The 21,572-nt window shown below is 40.1% G+C and overlaps 1 protein-coding gene across 2 annotated transcripts in view; it reads left to right on the plus strand.

The window, feature by feature from the left end:
* The window catches only part of PRKAR1B (protein kinase cAMP-dependent type I regulatory subunit beta), a 96,730-nt gene that overhangs the window by 54,208 nt on the left and 20,950 nt on the right, over positions 1-21,572 (plus strand). For both annotated transcript variants that reach the window (XM_054080713.1, XM_054080712.1), the window contains exons 5-9: positions 1,279-1,340; positions 2,082-2,128; positions 8,696-8,854; positions 17,763-17,823; positions 21,349-21,470. In XM_054080713.1, the coding sequence (XP_053936688.1) occupies positions 1,279-1,340; positions 2,082-2,128; positions 8,696-8,854; positions 17,763-17,823; positions 21,349-21,470 (451 nt within the window). The remainder of the gene's footprint in view (positions 1-1,278; positions 1,341-2,081; positions 2,129-8,695; positions 8,855-17,762; positions 17,824-21,348; positions 21,471-21,572) is intronic.

The following is a 21,572-nucleotide window of genomic DNA, read 5'->3' on the forward strand; positions in this document are numbered from 1 at the left end:
TGCTGAAGAGGAAGGACATGAACAATTTGAAGTTCGTAGTCAAACATTTCCTAGAACTGAGTGTGAATGAATTCTGGAACCGTTGAACAGGAAATAAGCTAATAATGGGATTTTCCAATATGCATTTCCCATATAAGGCATTGAAATGTAGCATGGATCGGTTTGCTGATCTTCTGGCTATTTTGATGAGACTGTTGGGTTTCTTCACTGTTTGTACTCTTTTACGTTTGTGGGGACTTTGGCTGAAGCGTTTCATCTTGCCGCTGTCATCGGTGGCCCCTGGATGGACTGTTCTAGACTAGACCAGGGAAGAGACTAGTTAACAATTCCTCCTTGCTGCATTGTGTTTGTTTCAGGGAGCTGTTTCCTTTAGTCCTTGAGTCTGATGCATAGGAAGGGGAAGAAAAATGGGGAGCGCCCGTCTCGGTGTGGTTCGTGCTTCTGGAAGTAAGCTCCCCAAAATACGATGTGGGGAAAGGAAACCCTGGCTCCACGGAGCCTGCTGACTCCCTCAATAAACAAAAGACTGGATTTGGGCAAGTTGCCCGAAGTGTTGGTGCAGGGTGCGTTCCCGTCCTTACTGCTCTGCCTGGCCTTTTAAGGATATGTGTCAGTATGCTGGAGACCACAGTAAGGTGTGTAATTCTGCGATGATTAATGAGCACAAGGCTCTTCTGCAGCTTTGGTCTTTCCGTAGCATCGGTCAAATTCGCCTCTCACGAGCGACTCACTAAGATTATCAGTGTTCGTTCTCTTCTGCACCATGAGTGCAATCTCTTGCCAGGTTTTATGCTACATTAATTTAGAGCCATCCACCTTTCCAAACGTGCTTTGTATTGTGGAACAGGTTTTGCTTGTAAACGCAAAGCCAGATGTTCGGAAGAGAAGCTCCCATTTAGGCATCTAGCAATTACTGCTGTGACACATACCGATCACAGCTGAAAATCTGAAATCTGTCTGCTCAGACAATAAAATACTCAAGCTGACTGGTTTGTGCCGTGCTATAAGAAGTGGCCTATATACATATAATTCAGGAGTTGTTTCAAAATAGCATGCACTGAATCACAGTCTCACTTAGTTTGAAACTCCAGCTTGTGCCAAACTAGTTATTTTGATTTCTTGCCAAGCAGGGGCTCACTTTCCAGTTACAACTAATATTTTCCTTTTCTTTTTCTGCGAAATCGGTTAATGAAGGCTGAACGAAACAGTGATGGTAGGTCTCCTAGCTAGGTGAGAAATAGATCTGATTCATTAAAAAATGTTTCTTTTCTTTTCCAGTGATATATTTGATGCCATGTTCCCTGTCACACACATCGCAGGAGAAACAGTCATACAACAGGGTAATTCTTCTCAGTTTTTTTTCCCTTGTGTTTGCTAAGATTATGCGATTCACATCTCTCTGTTTGAGATTTGCTTAATGGGAAGAATAACCATATTCTAAAAGAGTCTCAGTGTGCAGTTCTATCCAGAGGTCATGGATGCAGGTCTTCTGCTGCGTGAGTAGAGGTCTGCTACAAAACCACGCTGCTATATCTCCAGGTTTTCAAAGTGCTGCAGTTAAACACAGATAAATAGTAATTCAAATTAAAATGTTCATTCCTTAACTGAAGGCAGTCAGGAAGTAAAGCACAGCTCAGAATCCGTAAGGGTGGCACAGGCTGGCTGAGAGTAATTAGAGATGGAAAATATTTTTATGGTTGTTGGGAATATTCAACACCTCATTGTGCTGTATCGTAGTTATCACACTTGGCAACTTACCTGCGTGCCTGCAGCGTGTTGCGGAGGACTTCGTTACCCTCAGGGTATGTTAAAGCCTCTTGTGTGTTTACACTGAATGAAGTGTTGAATCATTCCAGAGAGATAAATTAATGCAATTGAAAGATATTAATAGGAAGAAATCATAGTGATATTTTGATTTATGAAAGCAAATAAGCAAAGATATTTCTGTAAATTAATCTCTCTGTAAGTGATCTGGTGTACCGGTCTGTGCAAATATTACAGGATTAAATCTGGAGATAGGAAGTTATTGAATGTTTTAGCAGACCTGCAGGAAACAATCACCTTTTGTATTTTGCTTCCAGGTGATGAAGGAGACAACTTCTATGTGATTGACCAAGGCGAGGTGGACGTAAGTACACTCTTACAGTATAATATTTATTTTGAAGCTACATAATAAAATTGTGTGCTCTGGCACACAGCTTGATCCAGTCATGTGCTGTGGTTCTGTCTCCTTTCTTCTTGAAATAGATTTCACAGGATTGGTCTCATTCCTTTGCTTTTGTGGTATTAAGTCATTTGTGCACAACTTTGTATTTGGCATGTTTTACAACCTAGCTTATTTGTCCATTCCAAGCAGGAAAATATGGTATCAAAACCAAGCAAATGACATTATCTTCAGAACCCTAACCGCACCTGGAGGTGTGCAGTCTTTGGCAGAGCAGACCACCGTGCTGGAATGCACCCGAGGGGTCGGAACAACCATAAGAAAAATTTTTTCTTTAATCAGTTAGCTTAGCTCATGTGTTGGGTTTTTTTTTTTCCTTAAATTGAGATATAGCCTGAGGCAGCGAGTTTCACCTTAGAAACCTTAATTTGCTTTTAATATTAGGTCCAAATAGATGAACAATGCAGCATATTAACAAAGCAAGGATTATTATAAGTGTAAAGTGATCTGTTAGACTACAGAATGTTTGCAGGAATATGCAGTGGTTTAATCAGCAAGTCTTTGAAAAGAAACTTATTTCTGAACATGCCTTCCAAATGGTGATCTATGCACGTCTTATCATTTTTATCCCATATGAAACTCACTCTTTTGCAGTCCTGCTACAACTGAATTTTCTACACGTACCTTAAATATCCACAGTGGTTGCCTAGGACAGGCTTGCTTATTAGCAACGTTGCCCTTCGGATGCCTAGATGAATTGTGTTTGGCATATTTAAAGAAGAAAGTGATTTATTTTAAATCCGGACAGGAGGCATACAGTTATTTTAGTGAAAGTTATTTTTTTTAGCAGTCTGTTTGTGTCAGGAGACCATCTAATTGGTATTGTTGGGAATTGAGAAACCTCACATGCTGCCTCTGCCTCTGGAAGTTGCTCCTCAGGAAATCCGTCTGACTCAGGGTTCCTATCAGGCATACCTCTCAATAGCAAACATCGCCACATCCACAGGGCCACAAAATGAAAGAGCAATATTTATAGAACAGTGGTAAAATTTAGTTTTAAAATAATTGGTTAGGGCCCGATACTGAGCTTAATGAATTCACTGCTTTAAATCAGACCCACAAACATATGCAAATGCACATATTGAAGTTACAGATTAATCCTCTTTAAAAATAAAAAAAACAAAACCAAAACCCCCCAAAAGCCCAAAACCTTTAGGAAAGTTTTCTTCAGTGTCTGCCTCAGGGATAATGGGGGACTGAATGACATCAGAAAATAGTCAGCAAAACCTTCACAATTAATTGCAAAAAAAGACAATCTTTCATATCCACAATATCCACATATCACTCCTACTACGCAGTGATAAAATACGTAAATTAAATGTCCTGGGCCTAACCAGCTTTGTGGCTGCTTGTAAAACCATTGCATGGGGTGGTTTGTGGATTTTCTGTAACTGGTGGTTGCCGCTAATGGCCAAGGTGGTGATGGCTCTGCAGATGTTGAGAAGGGCTTGTTTAGAGCGCCGGTTGCTGTATTCTCTGTCAGGTAAGATGGAATCTTAGTTTCCTTGCCTGCTACATCCTGCATCTTCTCAGACATACACATGGACAGTTTTCTGACATGACATGTGGAACAAATAAGTCCTAACAAGACTCAAGAAATGTTATTTGGATGCTATTCAGATGTTCTTCTAGGGACGACTGAAGCTCCTGACCCTCTGAGTCTTGCAAAACTCTTCTGTGACCAGCTCTCATGCTGTCCCCCTTCAGCATTCCCCTTCCTTCATCCTGCTGCACCGTACCACTGCTCTCCCCATCTCCTCAGCTGAGTGCTCTCTCCTTCCTAAGCCTTTCCTATTTCTTCAGCCAAAACGCACACCGAATTCTTTTGCAAGACACTGGAAGGCACAAGAAGCATTTGCTGGTCCAGGAGCAAGTTGCGACTATGCCCTGGTAGCTACAGAAGTTCCCTACGTTGACTGCCTTTGCTGGGAAGCTGCAGGGAGGTGAGCCCGTTGCCTCCAACAGACTGAAGTCTGTACCAGGGCAGTTAGTGCAGTGTTAACTTGCTCCTGCATTAGGCAGCAGCTCCCAGACCCCATAGGTGTGTACTATCACATCGTATATAGTGCTCCAAGAAAAAGAGTTCTTCCCCTTTCTGGACAGCAGTGCTAGAATCCTTACTGGCTGAAGAAAATCCAGACTGCTAGTAAGTGAGCTGCAGTTCATTTAAGCTTTGCCAGATAGTTTTTTGGCATGCTTCCACCCTTTTCCAAGAAAAAAAGCGACTTGGAGAGTAGACAATTGACCCCAAGACTTCAAACTTCAAGCCATTTTCTGCCTAGTTCAGCTGTTGTTGGCATACGCATGGAAGTTTTTAACCCCTGACCGGGCTGTCTGCCTTCATAATTTCCCAGATCTGCATAGAAGTGGCAGAAATACCTGAACCGATGGATTCTAGGAGCAATTTACTCTGAGAACGTCATGACTGATAAGCTCCCAGGTTTTCCATACACATGTAAAGTTATGTGTAAAGGAGGTTGCAGTTGCCATCCTAAAATTCCCATCCTCTGGAACAAAGTTATGGCAAAACGGAAAAAGAATCTATCAACAAAAAAACCAAAACCAAACACAAACCACCACCAAAGCCAAAATATCAAAATCATTGTGGGGTATTTTGAGTTTCAATACCCGCATCATTTAAAAATAATTTACTATGGGAGTTTCCCGTAGGCACCCAAAGAGTAAGGAAGAGCGTTCTAATATTTTCATTTTAAAAATACTCTGAGTCAAAGTAGAAGTATTTATATTATATTATATTATATTATATTATATTATATATTATATATTATTATATAATTATATTATCTTCTAATATATTATATTAGAAGAAAATATTTTTAAATATCACACTTTATCCTCAACTCTTACACTTTCTTAGGGTATAAACAAGCCTTGTTAGCATATCCATAGAATAAAGTGTCTGTGCATTCTCTTCCTGGTCTGGCTGTGGACAGTCAAAGAAGATGCAGTACCCTTCAGTTGGCCTCAACGTTGACTATGAGCCAAGGGAAAAGGGCACAGAATTTTGTGTGTGAAAGAAAAGTTTTTAGAAATCAAGAAGTGATTGGTCTGGGAGAACCTACTTTATCCCTGTCATACACTGTGTACTGCAAACCAGGTTTACCTTGACCAAAGTAGGCATCGGATGGGAAAGGACATCCCGGTGTTATTAGTTGCAGCCTTAACTATTCAAGGCTGAGGAGAGTTGTTAACTCATGACCCGGCCCTGTGTATGGGTGTGTATATAGTTTACACGAGGTAGATGATGGCATGAAGTCTGAAGTCTAAAGTCTTAGAGGTCAATTATCTACCGGAAGCTTTTCTTTTCAGGCAGATGTCAGTGTATGCCAAAAAGCAGCTGGCAGAGCTTAAATTATAGTTCCCAGTAAAGATGTTGAAAGTACCTACTAAAGTATGTCTCTTGCAAAAATCTGTAATCCATATTTCTAAATATAAAAATGACTTCCTGTTTATTATTTTAATCTTATAACTTCATATTTTTTACTTTAAAAAGCACTGTCGACTACCCTTTTAAAACAGATGTATTTTTTTTTAGACTCAACAACTTCCTATTCTATTTAATGTCACAGCAAGTTTCTCTACAGTCATTCTCAGGTTTCCTTCTTGTAAAACAACAGCAGCTAAACTACAGTAGGGTCCTAATCAAAATGAAAAGTTCTCAGTATTTTTTCTTAAACAGGTTCTGTATTTACCGTATAAAGTTATCTTTGGAGTAATAAATTAATATTGAGCACAATAGATAATATTATTTTTTGATTGCAGGTGAAATCTTCTTGAAGGCCTTATTTGTATACAGACATTGTCTGATTTGTATATACAAAGATTAAAATTCCAGGGTGGTTTATAGGACAGCACTGTTAGATTTTAAAGCTGGTAATATTTTATGATTAGATTCCGTAGATTGTTTTTGGTTTGAGTTCTTCCCTAATGAATATTCTTTCTAATTTCAGAAGGATGCTTTTTGAAATTTGAAATGGAACATTTCAAATTTGAAGCTTTTCAGCTTGAATTTTTAAGATTCTCAAGGCAGTCTCCAAGTTAATATATTTTATTTATTTATATTTAAGAAAAGCACATTCATAGTACAAATAAAGCACTGGTTTTATCTGAAAACTACCCAAAACTTACACCCTTCGTGTTTAAGACTTGCTTATGTTTCTAAGAATAAATAGAATCGTAGAACCATAGAGTAGTTTGGGTTGGAAAGAACCCTTAAAGGTCATCAAGTCTACCCCCTCTGCAGTAAGCAGGGACATCCTCAACTCAATCGGGCTGCTCAGAGCCCTGTCCAGCCTGGGCTTCAGTGTTTCCAGGGATGGGGCATCTACCACCACTCTGGGGAACCTGTTCCAGTGTTTCACCACCATCACTGGAAAAAATGTCTTCCTTCTGTCTAATCTGAATTTCCCCCCTTTTGGTTTAAAAACATTACCACTTGTCCCATCGCAACAAGCCTTGCTAAAAAGTCTGCCCCCATCTTTCTTACATCTGGATAGTTTTGCAATGGATTAACTGAGTTTAAAATTTTTCATACATTCACGTTATGGTACAAGCCTTTCAGAATCCTAATTTTATTCATCCATTTCTTCTGCTTGGCTCACAAAAAATAGATCCAGGAGCCATAATATTACCTGCTTGGCTCACTACAAAAGTGCTTGGGTTTGTCTGACTTCTTTAAAACTTCTTTTTTTTCATCACGAGGCGAATCAAAAGTAGATTCAATGTTCTGTGAGATTTTCTCTCTGTGGTGAGTGTCAAAGTTTGAAAGGAAATGCTGTTGTTCTCTTCTGTGATATTCTCCTTTGTGACATTCATTCTGTCATGGTGAAGAAATGAATCTATAGCTTTTGTAGCTTGAGTTCTTTCTTGGCATTCTGCTACCACCTGCCTGTTTGGGATTATTTTTACCCTTTATTTCAGCCTCTCAATCCTCAAATGCTCCAGGAACACCAAGGGACACAACAATGCCTGGAGTTCAGCAGTGATATTAGTACTGCTTCTTTTCAGCTGATACCCAAGAGCTCTCTTGATTAGCTGAACTACTCCATGGCCCCGTCTGTCTCCTACTGAACCAGCATTTCACTGACCTCAGTAGGAGCTGGATCAGATCTTAATTGACTATTGGGAAGAGAAATTGGGATTGATTCCAACTGTAGTTTATAATACACCTTTTCATCATAAAACGAAGACAGAAGTAAAATTAATACTGACAATTCGTTGAATGTTGACCCCAGTTCATTTATTTTGATCTTCGTCTGATGCCCAGCTTGAACACAACTCTTAATTCTTATATTTTATAAAAACTGCTGGACTTTTATACAGTAATTGGTAGTAGGTTATGGTCTTTTCCTTTACCGTAGTTTTCTGCTTAAGATGAGAATAAGCCTCCAAACAAATGAAATTCATTCTGCCTGATTTATGATGTTTTTGTTCTGTAACAGATTGGGATAGTTTCTGCACTTGGTAAATGGCCACAGCCTCTTCTACGCTCTAAACTCACAGATATTAACAGAATGAAAAGGGTTTATTGTATCATTTTATAGCAGCAAGCCTACAAGCAAGCTGCAGAATGCGTGATCCATACCAGTCTTTGAATACACTGTTATGTCTTACGAGTTGTGTTGTCTGCGAATAGTGAAGAAAGTGCAGCCCAGCAGAAAGCGCCTGCACAAGTCTCCCTTTCTCCAGAGAAGGTTTTACATAAAACTTTAGGAATTCTTCTTAAGTTAGACATCATCCAGGAAAAATACTGTGATGGTGGTATTGATCCACACTGTGTTGCAAGAGAATATTTTCTATAAATGGACTGTGGGTCAAATACTGCTTTAGAAGTTTTGTAGAGCTGATGGTAAAGATGAACAGTAATTCTGAATATAGCTTCTCAAGTCCAAAGCGCTTAATAGTCTTTACTAAGGCAGAAGGAGATATCAATAGTCATATTTGAATGGTGTTTGGAGGCACAAGGCATAGGGAAGAAAAAAACGTTCCTTTTCAAAAGATGTTTCTCTGTTTTGACTGTGTTTCATTTCACGGCCATGGTGCTTTTCAGCAAACCTCGTTACACATATCAACAAATCTCCTTCCTTTCAAGTTTGACGGTGTTAATAAAAAGCCAAAGTTGTGACAGTTCTGCTTGTTGACTGTCTGAGCCTTGAACACAAGAGGGTAAACACAATGCCGGTTAACCATGGGAGCTGAAAACTTGGAGAGTAAATACAGTCATTGTACTGAAGCAAAACGACTTGAAATTCTGTCCACAAAGTGAGTTGTTGCCCTCTTTGAGGACCAACTGTGGAAACTGTTACGCTCTTGTTTTTCTTCAGCGTCTCCAGCACTGATAATTAGAAAAGAAATTGCTAATACTTTTTTGGGGTAACTGGCAATGGGAGAAAAACTGCAACTAAATCCTCAACATGGTTTTTCTTCTCATTTTGTCTTGTGCTGTGGTAGGTTTATGTCAACGGGGAGTGGGTCACCAGCATCGGAGAAGGAGGCAGCTTTGGGGAACTGGCATTAATCTATGGAACACCTCGGGCGGCCACCGTCAAGGCCAAGACAGATCTGAAGCTCTGGGGCATAGACAGAGACAGCTACAGACGCATTTTAATGGTAAGTTTACGGGGAACGATTTGTTCATGAAACTCATACGTTTTGCTTTCTTTTGTAGCACAGCACTTCTTTTCTGTGTTCAGAGTGCACTGATGATAGAAGGCTGAGCAATCTGTGCTTCTACGTATAGGAGAGCACATAACAATAACATTGAGTAACTAAATTAAATGAACTGAAGGAAAAGGGGACAAGATTCGGTAGAAAGACACTGAATCAGAAATGCAACTGAATAACATTATGTTTAACTAGTATACATGAATGAAAACCTCGGGAGGCCTCCACTACCCACCAAAGCTATGCAGATACTCTCCTTATCATGAACCTTGAAATGTCTTTCATCACTACCCCTTGCCTATGAAGTCTTTGTCTGAACTTGTATAATACTCGTCAAGGCAGGCAGTATAAGGTTAAATGCAGCTCTTTTAAAAAAAAAAAGTCTTGATTGGACCGTGCCCTCCATCTCTGTTAGACAGCACCACACAGCCGCACATATCATGGGATGGTAGGTGCAGAGTCCCTTTTACTGATCCATGTCCTGCTCCTTTCAAAGTCCCTCATCGCTACAGCAACGCTCAACAGACTTTCTGGGCCCTCAGGGTGCGTGCTAGCTCATGGATTTGTGATTGGTTCTTGAGTGGTGAGTTTATAATGGAAACTTTGACAGATAATTAAGTTCAGCAATGTCAGAACTTTTTTTTTTTATGAGTTTATTTCCGATGTCCATCTGCATATATTCCTTCTCCATAAAATATTCCTTTCTTTTGGGTAGTTAACAGCCATAATGCTCTGTAAAGCTTCTTTCTCAATAGGACTTGTCTCTAAAAGCTGCATTGTTTCATTCTGATCTGAAGGAAATTACACTCTGCTCTCAGGATAATAAAGGAGTGTGCATTTGGAGATCATCTGTGTTTCCAGTGGATGTCATAGATAACAGAAAAATTAGCAACAGAATTGAGTTGATTTTATGCTTAAACGATTAGTTCTTAAGTAACAGAGTGTAAGAGTGATCTTTATTTACATTGTGTGATGACTGCTGGATGTCTGTATGAAGCATTGCTGTTTTTCACACTGTTTCATGGGCTCAGTTCTGTATCATGGAAATGAACGTCACACTGACATCTAGGAGAGTACAGCTGATGTAAATTTACTCTATCTGAAAATATTCAACCTGATTGCTGAGGAATAATGATGAGAAGGGTATACCGTCTTCTCTCTTGGGGATAAGCAGGATGAATAGTTTTTTAATACTTCCCAATGCAGGGAAGTAGGCAGTAGTAATTGAGACCTTTCTGCAAGATGTTGCTGAAACATAGAGCAGGAGAATTTCCTAACAGATTTAAGAGGTACACTCAACTTATTTGTCCCGTGTCCTACATGGATGGATTGAAGGAATGCGTGGGATAACTGGTGTGGTGAACCTGTGTGCTGCGAGAAGGAATCCAAGGTATAAAAGAGAAGGAATGTAGGAGGGAAATAAATGTCAGGACAAGGCACATATTCCTTGGCTTTTTGAATATAGCTTTATACAGCTGTCTGTAACATTGCCTCTAAGAACTGAAGGGACAGATGCACAGACCTTGTTGCCTATAGGTGATTTCAGTTTTAGTGTTGATGAAAATAGCGGTACCTAACACTGTCAAACCCTGTGAGCCTTCAGGGTTGGTCATGTGTCCACCTCATAGCAGCCTTCAGAAGGTGAATATTTAATGTAGAGACAGGATTTTACTAAAAGGGTGTGAAGTCCAAAGTGGGAAAGACTGTGTTTTTAATGCTAAGCTTCAGCCATAGCCATTCTATTTCGTTCTAGTGTAGGGCTAAATGCTTTTGAAATTAATTTACATATTCATATAATCATAGAATCATAGAATTTTACATACTCTCTGAGCCAATGGCCGCTGTACCTTACCTAGCAAGTTCAGTTTCTGCAGTTGATGAGACCTGTAACTTAACACAGAGGTGTTTTCTCTCCCTTCTTGTTCTTTATTTACAGCTGGGGCCATTAAAAATTGGTGGTCTGTTGCATTACGTCAGATACCCAGAAAGTGTAGTAACTGCAATCCCAATACTTAGATAGGAAATATTTCTGGTATCATGGTGAATTAATTGCTGCAGATATAGAAAACGTTCAATTTGAAGTGCTGTCCTTACCCATCTAGTGAAGTCTACGTGAAGTCTGTCGTCTTCTCATTTATTTGGAAGTGCAGCATGGATAATTTCTTTGCTGTAGGTGAAATGAGACACCTGTCTTTGTGCATTCATGTGAGGGCAGGTTACAGTGGCTCTCTGCACATTTCCTCAAGCCTAAGAATTAATTACATCATGTTTCAGTGGCTGCGTTTCATACTTGAAGCTAACTCCAGTGTTACGTGGCTGGTTTGGCTGTACTCAGTTTCAAGATGTGGTAGTAGCTGCCTTTCAAGTCTCAGAAACATGATTTCCTGCTGTTTAGCCTCTAGCCTTATATTTCTAGAAAGTTGCTGGATATTTTGGATGTAGAAATGCCTCTGCCTTTAAATAAGAAATGGTAATGGTTAGGATATATTTTGAACTATATAATTTAAGATGGTTTTAAAACTTGGGAGCAAGCAGGTTTATTTTTTTTTATTGGCTGTTTGCAAGTATGTTTGTCCAAGGGATCAATGACCTTTTCCCCCCAAAGCTGTGTTTTTTTTCTGTAGTAAGATAAAACCCTTCCATAACCCAAGATAGTTTTTTCTTTTGTCTGCATTCCTTCCCGGCCACGACCAGCCTGTGTTTTCTCAGTCTGGTGTTGAAATTTTATTCAAGTTGTAAATATTTATTTGCATATCATGCCTTCAGATCCACGCTTGCCAAAAAAAAAAAAAAGATTTTATCCATGAGACACTTGACTCTCTACCTTCTTTCTCTTTGCAGGCTCTTTTGGTTCTTTGCTTCAGATTTAGTAATTTCTAGTTTTTATTTCTGCTTAGTGCGATTTTTCCCACTTATTTGTCTCATTGATCCTGACTGGTTTATGATATGAATAAAATGGCATCTCAAGAGGTTTGGGAGTTCGGGTTTTCCTTTTTTTTTGAATGGACAAAGCCTGATGCAAAATGTTCCTTCTGGCTTTTAGTTACACTTGTCATCCATTTATTATTTACCCTGTCCCAAAATAAGTTTCTTACAACAGATATATTTCTTTCTATTCCATTGTCTCAGCTTAGGTACCCTGGTGGCTCGAAGGTCACATTCAAGTTTGTTTTAGCAGCTGTGATGATTGTAAATGTTGGGATAGTTCTTTTTGTCAGGATTTGCAGTGGAGTTCCTTGGCTTTCACTGCAGTCCTTGACAAAGTAGTATACCATGAAATTCATTGTGCTAGATGGATTACAAACAGCCACTTCAACGTGTTCCCCCCTCACTACACTTTCCAGCTGTGTGTTCCTTTTATTTCATAAAGATTTCTGTGCTGAGTTGCATACTTCTCACTCCGTAGCAAATGTTTTAATGTATATGCTCTCTGTGTGTGCACACCCAAGCGCACACACATATTTATGTATATATTGTATATTTATTTACTTACATTCCTCTGGGAGAGATGCAAAGGAATTTTTTGCCATAGGGTTCTCATGTAATCCAGTTGCTAAGATGTTGCAGCTCTCTTCTTTGCAGTTGGGATTCAAGAGCATCACGGAGTGGGGAACATCCCAGGGTAGTACAATATTTGTATTCTAAATATAGCAAATACCACAAATACCAGAGAGGCAAATGTCTGTATTCCAACATCAGATTGATCCTCCAGACAATTCAGTTCCCAGACTGAGGAAATTTGAAGTATTAATTTCTTGTAATTTCTTCTTTAAGGCGGCTTCATTCAAGTTTATTTAACTATCCTGGAGATCCCATGGTCCAAGATACCTAGCTTTGAGAGCAGAGTGGCATGGGATACAGTCCTTTTTGCCTATTTGGCAAACTTTGCTTGCGGAAAGTGAATTGTAATATGGGGATATAAGTCATAACAAATCAAGATTAGTCAGTTCCTAATATTATGCCTCATTTTATTTATGCTCTTTTAGCTTTATTTTACTATCTTTTCACAACTTTGAATCTGAGAACAAGTTCTTTAACGAATGCCTTTTTCCTCTCAGACAAGTCAGCAGGCCTTCGTGTTTCTGTAAGACGTAGGTTGCATAGTGGCCAGAACATAAAGCAAATCCAAAGCCTGCAATCCATCCAACATCTGTGTAATGTAGCACTGGGATCTCACGAGCTCTTTTGTTTTCGTGGCCAGTATACAAGGTGACTCTTTTTAGCAAGTTCCCGTAAGAATACACCCAAAGCATCACTCAATATCAGGTTGATGCAGGGTTTAAACCGGGCTGGAGCAGCCCAGAAGACATTGTGGCACCTCCTGCCAGCATAACTCTTTATTTGAAACGTGAGCCATGCTTTGCCTTTTGGTAGCCATTTATTTGGCTTCTTATTGAAGGTGGGGAATTTTAGGAAGGACCCAATCGACTCCACCTGAAAAAACGAAGCAAGAAAGTAGATACAAAAGTGTTGGAGGACAAAGCCTCTGGTGAGCAGAGAGGAAGAAAGACAGAAACTGGACTGGGAGAGTGGGAAGGAAAAATGGAAGAAAATGGGAAAAGTGAAGAAGGGGCAGTCAGAAAAGAGGTGCAATAGTCCTATTCAACAAGACTTGTTATAATCTCTTGGGCATTCATTTTTCCTGGCCTGTATATTGCTTAAGCTAAGCCTAGGGCTTGCTACATTTTTCGTGGTCTTAAAACTAGCTTTGAGCTGTTTTCTGGGTGGATTTGGCAAATGCAAGTGACCTTGTTTCTCTTTGGGACTATTTCAGGGAGGAGCACTGCAGCTTAGAATATTAACAAGTCTTTGTAGTTAGTGTGAACCACTGTCTTTAAGATGAGCTTGTGCATGACAGCTCAGAGCCAGGGAGAAAGTGAACAAAGGAAAGGGGGAGAGGGAGAAGCAGCAACTATTGAAATAAGATATTAATAGGTTAGAAAAAGAAGAATTAATAAAGACTTTTTAAAACATGCCATCAAGAACCCTGCCAGTGCAGAATTATTCATGTACATTTACTATTGTTTTTCCCTGGCTCAAGCACTAAGATTTCTACTCCTTCCTTTGGGAAAATTCTCTGCAAGAGAATAATTCCTAAGTTGGGAAAAAATTTTTAATATTAATCTTAAATTAGATTTTCTTAATTTTCTCCTATTACTTTGAGTTATGTCAAGTTATGCTGTACTGAATTGCCATCTCTGTCATGTGTCTCTAGATTATTATCACTGTCTACTTAAAACCCTTGCAACACTGCATGCTAGCTGTGAGCATGATGTGCCTATGATCCGAGAATTCAGGCTGAATTCTTTTTGCTCCTCCCTTACCAGCCCTCCCCAAGTGTTTTAGCAGCTCTTCAGGCTCTGTTTTGGTCTCTACTTTTCTGGAGAAGAGGTACCCTGTAGAGTGTAGCACGCCAGGCACCGACACATCCGTGCCATGGAGACAGAGCCTCTAAACTTCATTCCTGGTTGATGTCTCCAAGTATACAGACCAAAATAGCCTTGGCTGTATTCTTGTTGCACTCTGATGTTGTGAACTGGGTCTCACCTACTGTCTGTGAATCTCTTCGAGCTTTGCAACTTGCCAGCGTTCTTCTGTTCGTCAAACATCTGTGCTTTGTATTTTTTTTCCTTTGCATTTCTTGTCTGTGTTTTCCAAACAGAAGCTCCTTCTATTATTTTGTACTTCAATTTCTAGTGTCTCTAGGTTCTTTTTTGTTATTTTCCTGTCTTGGCAAGCTTTCATAGTATCTCCTAGTCTGCAGATATCGTTACTGTCGGATTTGTTGCTGCTTCTAGGAGATCCATGACAATATTGCGTAAGAACAGACTTAGCACGTGTCCCAGGGAGTGTGCCGGTTGGCGCTTCTGCAGAAACAACTTGAAGGTTAGGAGAAAAGGTTATGATGGTGTTCATGCCCATGGCCTCAACAACTTGGGTAAAGAAACTGGAACAAATGAGATAAGTACAAAAAGGTCATTAGGAGTCAGAGGTGACACTATGCCTATGGGAGGGGATGAGAAGGAAATACTAGGCTGATGAAGGAAGGTGGGAAGTAGGCGTGCTCTCTCTTTCTCTCATGTGGAGAAGTAGATGATTAATACCCATGGAAATACACACATGCTTTTGTTGTTTGTAAGATTTCTACTGCTGTGTTGTTTTTTTTGCTGATATTAGCGTTCTCTCAAAATCTCTTCCCCTCACTGTACTTATGAAAGTTTGAGCAGGAAAACACACTCGGGTGAAAACAATGTGCATGATGATGAGCCAGGCTTCTCCTTTCTGGAGGAAGAATTGAGATCTGGTTTTGCCAGTTGGGATCCATCCTTGTGTGCTCTGCAGAGGCAGATTCTGTACCTGCCTGGGCACCCTTCGGTGAAGCTCTGCCGTTGGTGGTTTGTACTGCCCAGTAGGCTGTTGGCTCCTCCAGGCCAGACGGAGGGCTGGATGGACCCATCCTGCAGGTTGAGCCATGAGCCATCAGTTGAGTCACCTTGGGTTTCAGTGCGTGTGTTGGGAAATAGGACTACTAAGTCTCAACCATTAGTTCTTTCCTAGACTCTTGTTCTCCCTTACCTTTGTCTATGGTTTTATTCTGAGACACGGGATATTTGCATTAAGTGGAGTCCCACTGTGGTTCTAGATACTATCATAATACAAAAAATGATAATAGCACATTTAATTAATCCTTTCCGCTTCAGTTTTGCCTTTGCACTTGTCTTCACAGTGAATTCTGTACTGCTGCCCTGGCTTGGTTTAGCCAAGAACCAACATACTCATTTTCCTGTAGTAAGTGATGGGCTCTTGCTCTCTGGGCCAGGTGGAATGCCTGCAGTTCTCACCTTCCTGTGTCTTGTCTGCATCTCTAAATACTCAAAGCTGTGGTCAGGCGTCACTTTTGGCTGTTGATTACTGCTTCTTAAAATTCATCCGTGTCCGCAAGTCATTTAAAATGCATTTTCCACATCTATCCGTGGGTGCCCCAGCCCATCAAACTAAACCACCAATCTGGTTTTCCACAGCTGTCAATTTTGCTGGTCTCATTTCCACTTGATTGCAGGGAGGGAAGAAACAACTGCACAGTGTCCAGTTTTCCATTCTTTGTCTTGCAGCAAGCTGTCAGGATCTGGCATGGTTTGCAGAGCCTTCTCCGTTTGAAGTTCATTTTTTTTGTCTGTCTGGCACTTCAAATGTTCCTGAGGGCCCCTGAGGTTGAGAACCAGGTTTGTCAGTCAGAGAGGTCAGACGAGGGTTACCGATGCTATCGCCGAGAGGCGAACTGTCATCACCAGACTCAGAAATTATGAACGGAGTGTGGAGGGGGGAGACCTTGGTAGCTGATTCTGCTGCTGATCCAGAGATACCTGGGAAGAGCGTCGGCTCCTGAAGGTGCTGCGGCTGTTTTGGAGCAGGGGTGGCCCCAGGAGAGGGATGCAAGTGGGATCTGTCCCCAGAGGAGAGCACCTGGCAGCTTCTGCTGATGCCAAAGCCTGTTGATGCTGGTGGAAGGATTCCTGCTGTTTTGGTGATCATTGGACCAAGCTCCACCTGTTCAATGTGTGTAGGAAGAGGGACAATGTTTAGTTCTTAGTGATATCTTTGCACTTGAGTACATCAGCCTTTCCCGTTTTCATACTTTCATATGTTTTTGAATACTTTGGCAGTGGAGGGTAAAATGTTTCTTCTCCTTTTCCTTTGTCTATCACCACTTTCTGCCTTTGTTTCCAGCGCTTAGCAGTGCTCACTCTGAGAAGAGGGAATAGAAAAGAGGCTTTTTCTATAGCAGAAATTGACATTTCCTTCTGTCTTTTCTGCCTAGCCTATGAGTAAATGCCATCTTTATTTCCCCTTTCTTCAGAAGATGAGTGTATCATCTTTACGGTGCACTCCTGCCTTGTAGATTTGACTAGCAGACACCAGGGAACCTTTGACATCCTCAGAATCCTTCTACCTAGGCAGAAACGATGCAGGTTGTCAATGTGGAATAAGCTGCACAGTCCCAGAGAAGACCCTGGAGTTCCTTTTTGGTTCCTAGGAAGGTTTTGGTTTCAAGTCTTTCATTTCACTGCAGAAGGAGTTAAGGATTAATTAATTCTTTTTGCATTGGTAATACTGCATCGTATTTGTCTCTACCTCAGTGTCCTTCAAAAACATGTCCTGGAATGGTTGCTTAAGGTTTCTGTCTATGCTGATCAAACACTTTCTAAGTAGAAGGTTTCTCAGTAATTCATCACACAGTGAAATCTTAGTAGAGTGAAAATTACTGTGCTGGTGGCTGCACATACATTGATGGACTGTCTGCTCCAACACACTTAAATCTTGTTAAAATAATATGTATAGGTTACGCATCAGTTAAAATATATACACCACTGTACAGAATATAAACCAGGCCTACAGATAAATGCTTTTGGCATTAAAGAGGTTTTAACCTAAAAGGATGGGACCCATGAGAGGGACATTTTAAGTGTTATCCTACTTTGTAATTGTAAATTACAGAGCTGGGCCTCATTGGTAACAAGATATATATTGAATTAGCTAAACAGTTAATTGATGAAACTCTGGCTTTAAAATGAATGCCTGTAAAGAATAGGTACAATTCATCCACGGTGTCCAGTAACACCAGTGAAGTCAGTGAAATTACACCAGGATTGAATTTGATTTCTTCTGTCTTTGCTTATCAGCAATATAACTTGCCCAGACATTTTATAGGGAAACATTTGCCTTAGGCTGTTTATACTGGCTATGCTTAAGATTTGGAAGGGGAGGAGAAAAAAAAGAGCAGCTGTAGGAAGAAATCACAAAAATACTTTGTGTAATGCTCTACCACTTTTTTTTTTCTCTCCTTTAATAACAGGGCAGCACGCTGAGAAAACGGAAGATGTATGAAGAATTCCTGAGCAAGGTCTCCATTTTGGGTCAGTTGCCCTTTGGATTTGCCTGTTAGTTCCTCTGTTATACGTGTTGGCAGAATGAATTTTGGTCTTTGATGGCACGATGAAAGCAATGGTGGTCAAACAGAAGGTGTCACGGTTGCGTCATTTCCAAAGGAATGAAGGCGTACAGGGCACTTTTTAGGACTTGTTTTTCTCTAATATGCACTGAACACATGTTTGAAGGACAAATCCTTCCTTAAATATGGGCGCAGGCATATTTTGGTAACTGCTGTTGCAGTAAACATCATGTGGACAGAGAAGAAAGCAGTGCAGAGATATGAATTTGTCATAAAATCTAGTTACATCCTTCCAGGTGACAGGTGAGAAGCTTTTTCCTGCAAGAATACTGTATTTATGTGCACTAAACAAACTAACCTTCCAAATCAAAATGGAGTGGGTTTTTTTTTTTCCTGCTGTGTATTTTACAGCCCCTGTCTCACATTCTTAAAACATCTGTTTAGCTTCTTGTCCTTGGATTTTGTTTCCCTTTGATTAATGTGATAGCCACGAAATTCAGACATGTTCTTGATGGCCTTCAGTAGGAAAAACAACAAACCCATAATGCCTGACCAATCAATCACCATTAAGAGAACAAAAGCTTCTAACAAGGAGGACAGTGCTAGACAGTACAATGAGATGTTGATGCTGTGAGAGAAACATCATGTTTCTGTTGGGGCTATTTTGAAAAAAAGAAAAACAGTACAGGATTAATTTGGTATGTAATTAAAATACTTCTATTTAAACAATTTTATTTTTCTCGGTTTTGGTATTCCTCTGCCATTTGAGCTTATTTACTTGAAATATGAGAGTCTCGGTGAAAATATACTTGAACTTCTGAGAGGCGCTATGCGTGAAATTTTCAATTACATCTGTGTGCTTAAAGTAAGGCCAAGTATTTCGTTCACTTATTAATGAAGTATTCATCATTTAAATGCCTTCTTTTATGCTTAATTTAAGTCTTCCTAAATTAAGAGCACAAATTATACCAAATTACAATGAGTATTTAAAGAAAAAAGGATCTCTGCACCTGCACTAATGAGAAGCAATTACAACAATGAGGCATCTCAAAACAATTTCAGAGTGGAAAGGTTATTCAAAGATGTGCTTCCTTAAACATGCGGTTTGCAATATAATTATATCCTAGTTTGTAGTATGGCTTTTCAATCTCGGTAGAAAATGAGGTAGGGCTTTTGGATTTGAACCTTTTTAAGTACGAAAAAGCACCTGACAAAATAATGCTTCATTTCAGGAGCATTGAGAGTTTAGGTGAAATGTGTAAGGATCTATTTCACATGTCTAAAAAGTAAAGGACAGCTGGGAAACAAGAAAGGTATTTTAGAAATCTTAACATAGCACCAAGAAGTCACCTTCACTTCATGCCTTGATGTGGTCAGAATCTGGTCATTTTGTGGTTGAAAAACCTCTATCCGCTTCTTATGTATTTTTTTCCAACCCTTGTGTGGTGTCTGTAGCCAGAGAGCTGAAAGAGCCTTTTTACTTTAAAAATCTAAGGCTTTTTCAGGTTATCAGTAGCAGCTTATACTGTATTGAACAAGATATGAGGAAACTAATTGTTTAAAATCTTTCTTCTGGAGTTTAATTAGATGTAAACATTGATATGTACAAATTGGAAATTGCAAAAAATTGCATGTGGTCTACTTTATTTGACGCTTGACTTGTAACTCTGCAACTCAAACTTTAGGAGTTTTGTCATGTACAAACTTCTATATAATGCTCTGTTTGCAAGAACCGTTAACCAATGTCTGTGTAGAGGTACAATTCTCTTAGAGAAATGAGTTATGCTTCATGACTACAGCTAGAATTAGCTTTGATTTTTTCATAGAGGCAGCTAAGGAAGAAGTTTCTAGAGACTCATTCTTCTCATTGTTAATTACCAAGTAAGTTTGTTTTTTTTTTTTTTGAAAAAAAAAGAAAAAGCCTATTCTAGTCTGTATGGAAGAGTTTTATGTTTATTTTTTGTCAAAAAGAGCACTCTCTGAATGTTGTGTTGACAATATAGGCATGGACTTTGATGCTTCTGCAGCAAAGTACCCAAATACACCAGGAAAGTACATTAGTGATTATAGATGGGGAAAATATTAGGAACAATCATTTCCCGAGGAGCAACGGGACGTGGCATAAAACCATGGAGATGTATGAGTGTCAGGCAACTCCAAACTTCCTTTGATGCACTGATCGCTTCAGTCTGGTTTTGGTACCAGATAAGGTGTGCACTTCTCAGCTCTGACAAAAGGCTTTTTAACTTTTAAGGAACAACTCTTCCACGCTCACATAATACGTCTAAGCAATATTTTGAACAAAATGGGAAAACTAGAATCTGAGAGAACAGCCCGGATCTAATCCTGATGTCAGAAGCCATGTCTTGACTTACAGTAGTTTAATAATTCCTAATAAGTAAGAATCAGCGGAGCTTTAGTACATGAATTTTAGCCCAGCCCAGCAGTCAAGGTTATGTCATTGTATTATTTGCTTCTTTTAATAACCTTTTACACGTTACTTCTTTCAGTCTAATGCTGGAAAAGTACAGAAGTTCAAGTACAAATCACTGTGTGGAATTTGCTTGGAAATGGGTAGAGAGACATGGGTTGGCACCCCTCCTCTCCTGGAGGGTAGGAGAGGTAAAATTAATTCCTTAGGGAATGGAGGAGGAGGAAGGCAGCAGGACGGTGAGCAGCCCTGGCTGAGCCACTGTGCAGGCTGTCTTTTGCTGTGTAGGTATCACAGGGGCTTTGTTGCAGCTGCAGGTGTCTGATAAGGACATGAAGCCACAGGAGGTGGGCTCTACTGGCTTTGTTACTCATAAAACCGACTGGGAGTTTTTTCGTTTTGAGGTTCAAAAGTTTTATGACTTTCTCACTAAGTGGAAGAATGAAAAGAAAAGCACTTTGTAAGCCATCGCGCTGGCAAATATAACGGAAGTGCCGCTTCAAAGCCCCACACTAAGTCTCTGGTCCTACTGCCATCCATGCTACCAGGGACATGCCCTTGGCTTCAGTGGTCTCAACCACGGAGGAAGAGTCCGCTTTTGGATGGGTACTCTTGCATCGCTTCTCTAGCAGGCTGTCGGTAACCAGCTGAGAGCAACTCTGACAAAAAGACAGTAGGACTTGTTCTGACGTCTGGTGTGGGATGTGGTAAGAGGATCTCGGCAATCCCGTATCACTCGAGTCTCCAAACAGCTCCTAAGCTGCTCCAGTCTCTTGCAGCATCAGGGCAGTGCAGATCAGATCGCAGGCGTGGGGAACCGCGGCCAACTTTTCCTGTCCAATTTTTAAGATTATTATCTGGGTGATTACTAAAGTCTAAGACATGTTGCATAAATATATTCATATTTCCCAACTGGAGGTTCGTGCAAAGTGCCTGGATGAAAGAAATGTTTCTTTTTTAACAGAACCAGCCAGAGCAGAGCTGTCAGTTTAGATATGAATCTTCAGCCAAAGTTAAGAGTATTTTTATAATAAAGCTTTATAATCTTCAATATTTTAGAGTCCCTGGACAAATGGGAGCGGCTGACAGTGGCTGATGCACTGGAACCTGTCCAGTTTGAAGACGGAGAAAAAATTGTTGTGCAGGGTGAGCCTGGTGATGACTTCTTCATTATTACGGAGGTAAGGTTGTCATCTTGATAAGCTCTGTCATTTCCTGGTAAAGATAAGACTTTGTATTAAAGAAATATGGGCTCAGTTTCATTTCTTGCTTCTGCATAAATC

The sequence above is a fragment of the Cuculus canorus genome, chromosome 15 (assembly GCF_017976375.1).
Source record: "Cuculus canorus isolate bCucCan1 chromosome 15, bCucCan1.pri, whole genome shotgun sequence".
Taxonomy (NCBI): Eukaryota; Metazoa; Chordata; class Aves; order Cuculiformes; family Cuculidae; genus Cuculus; species Cuculus canorus.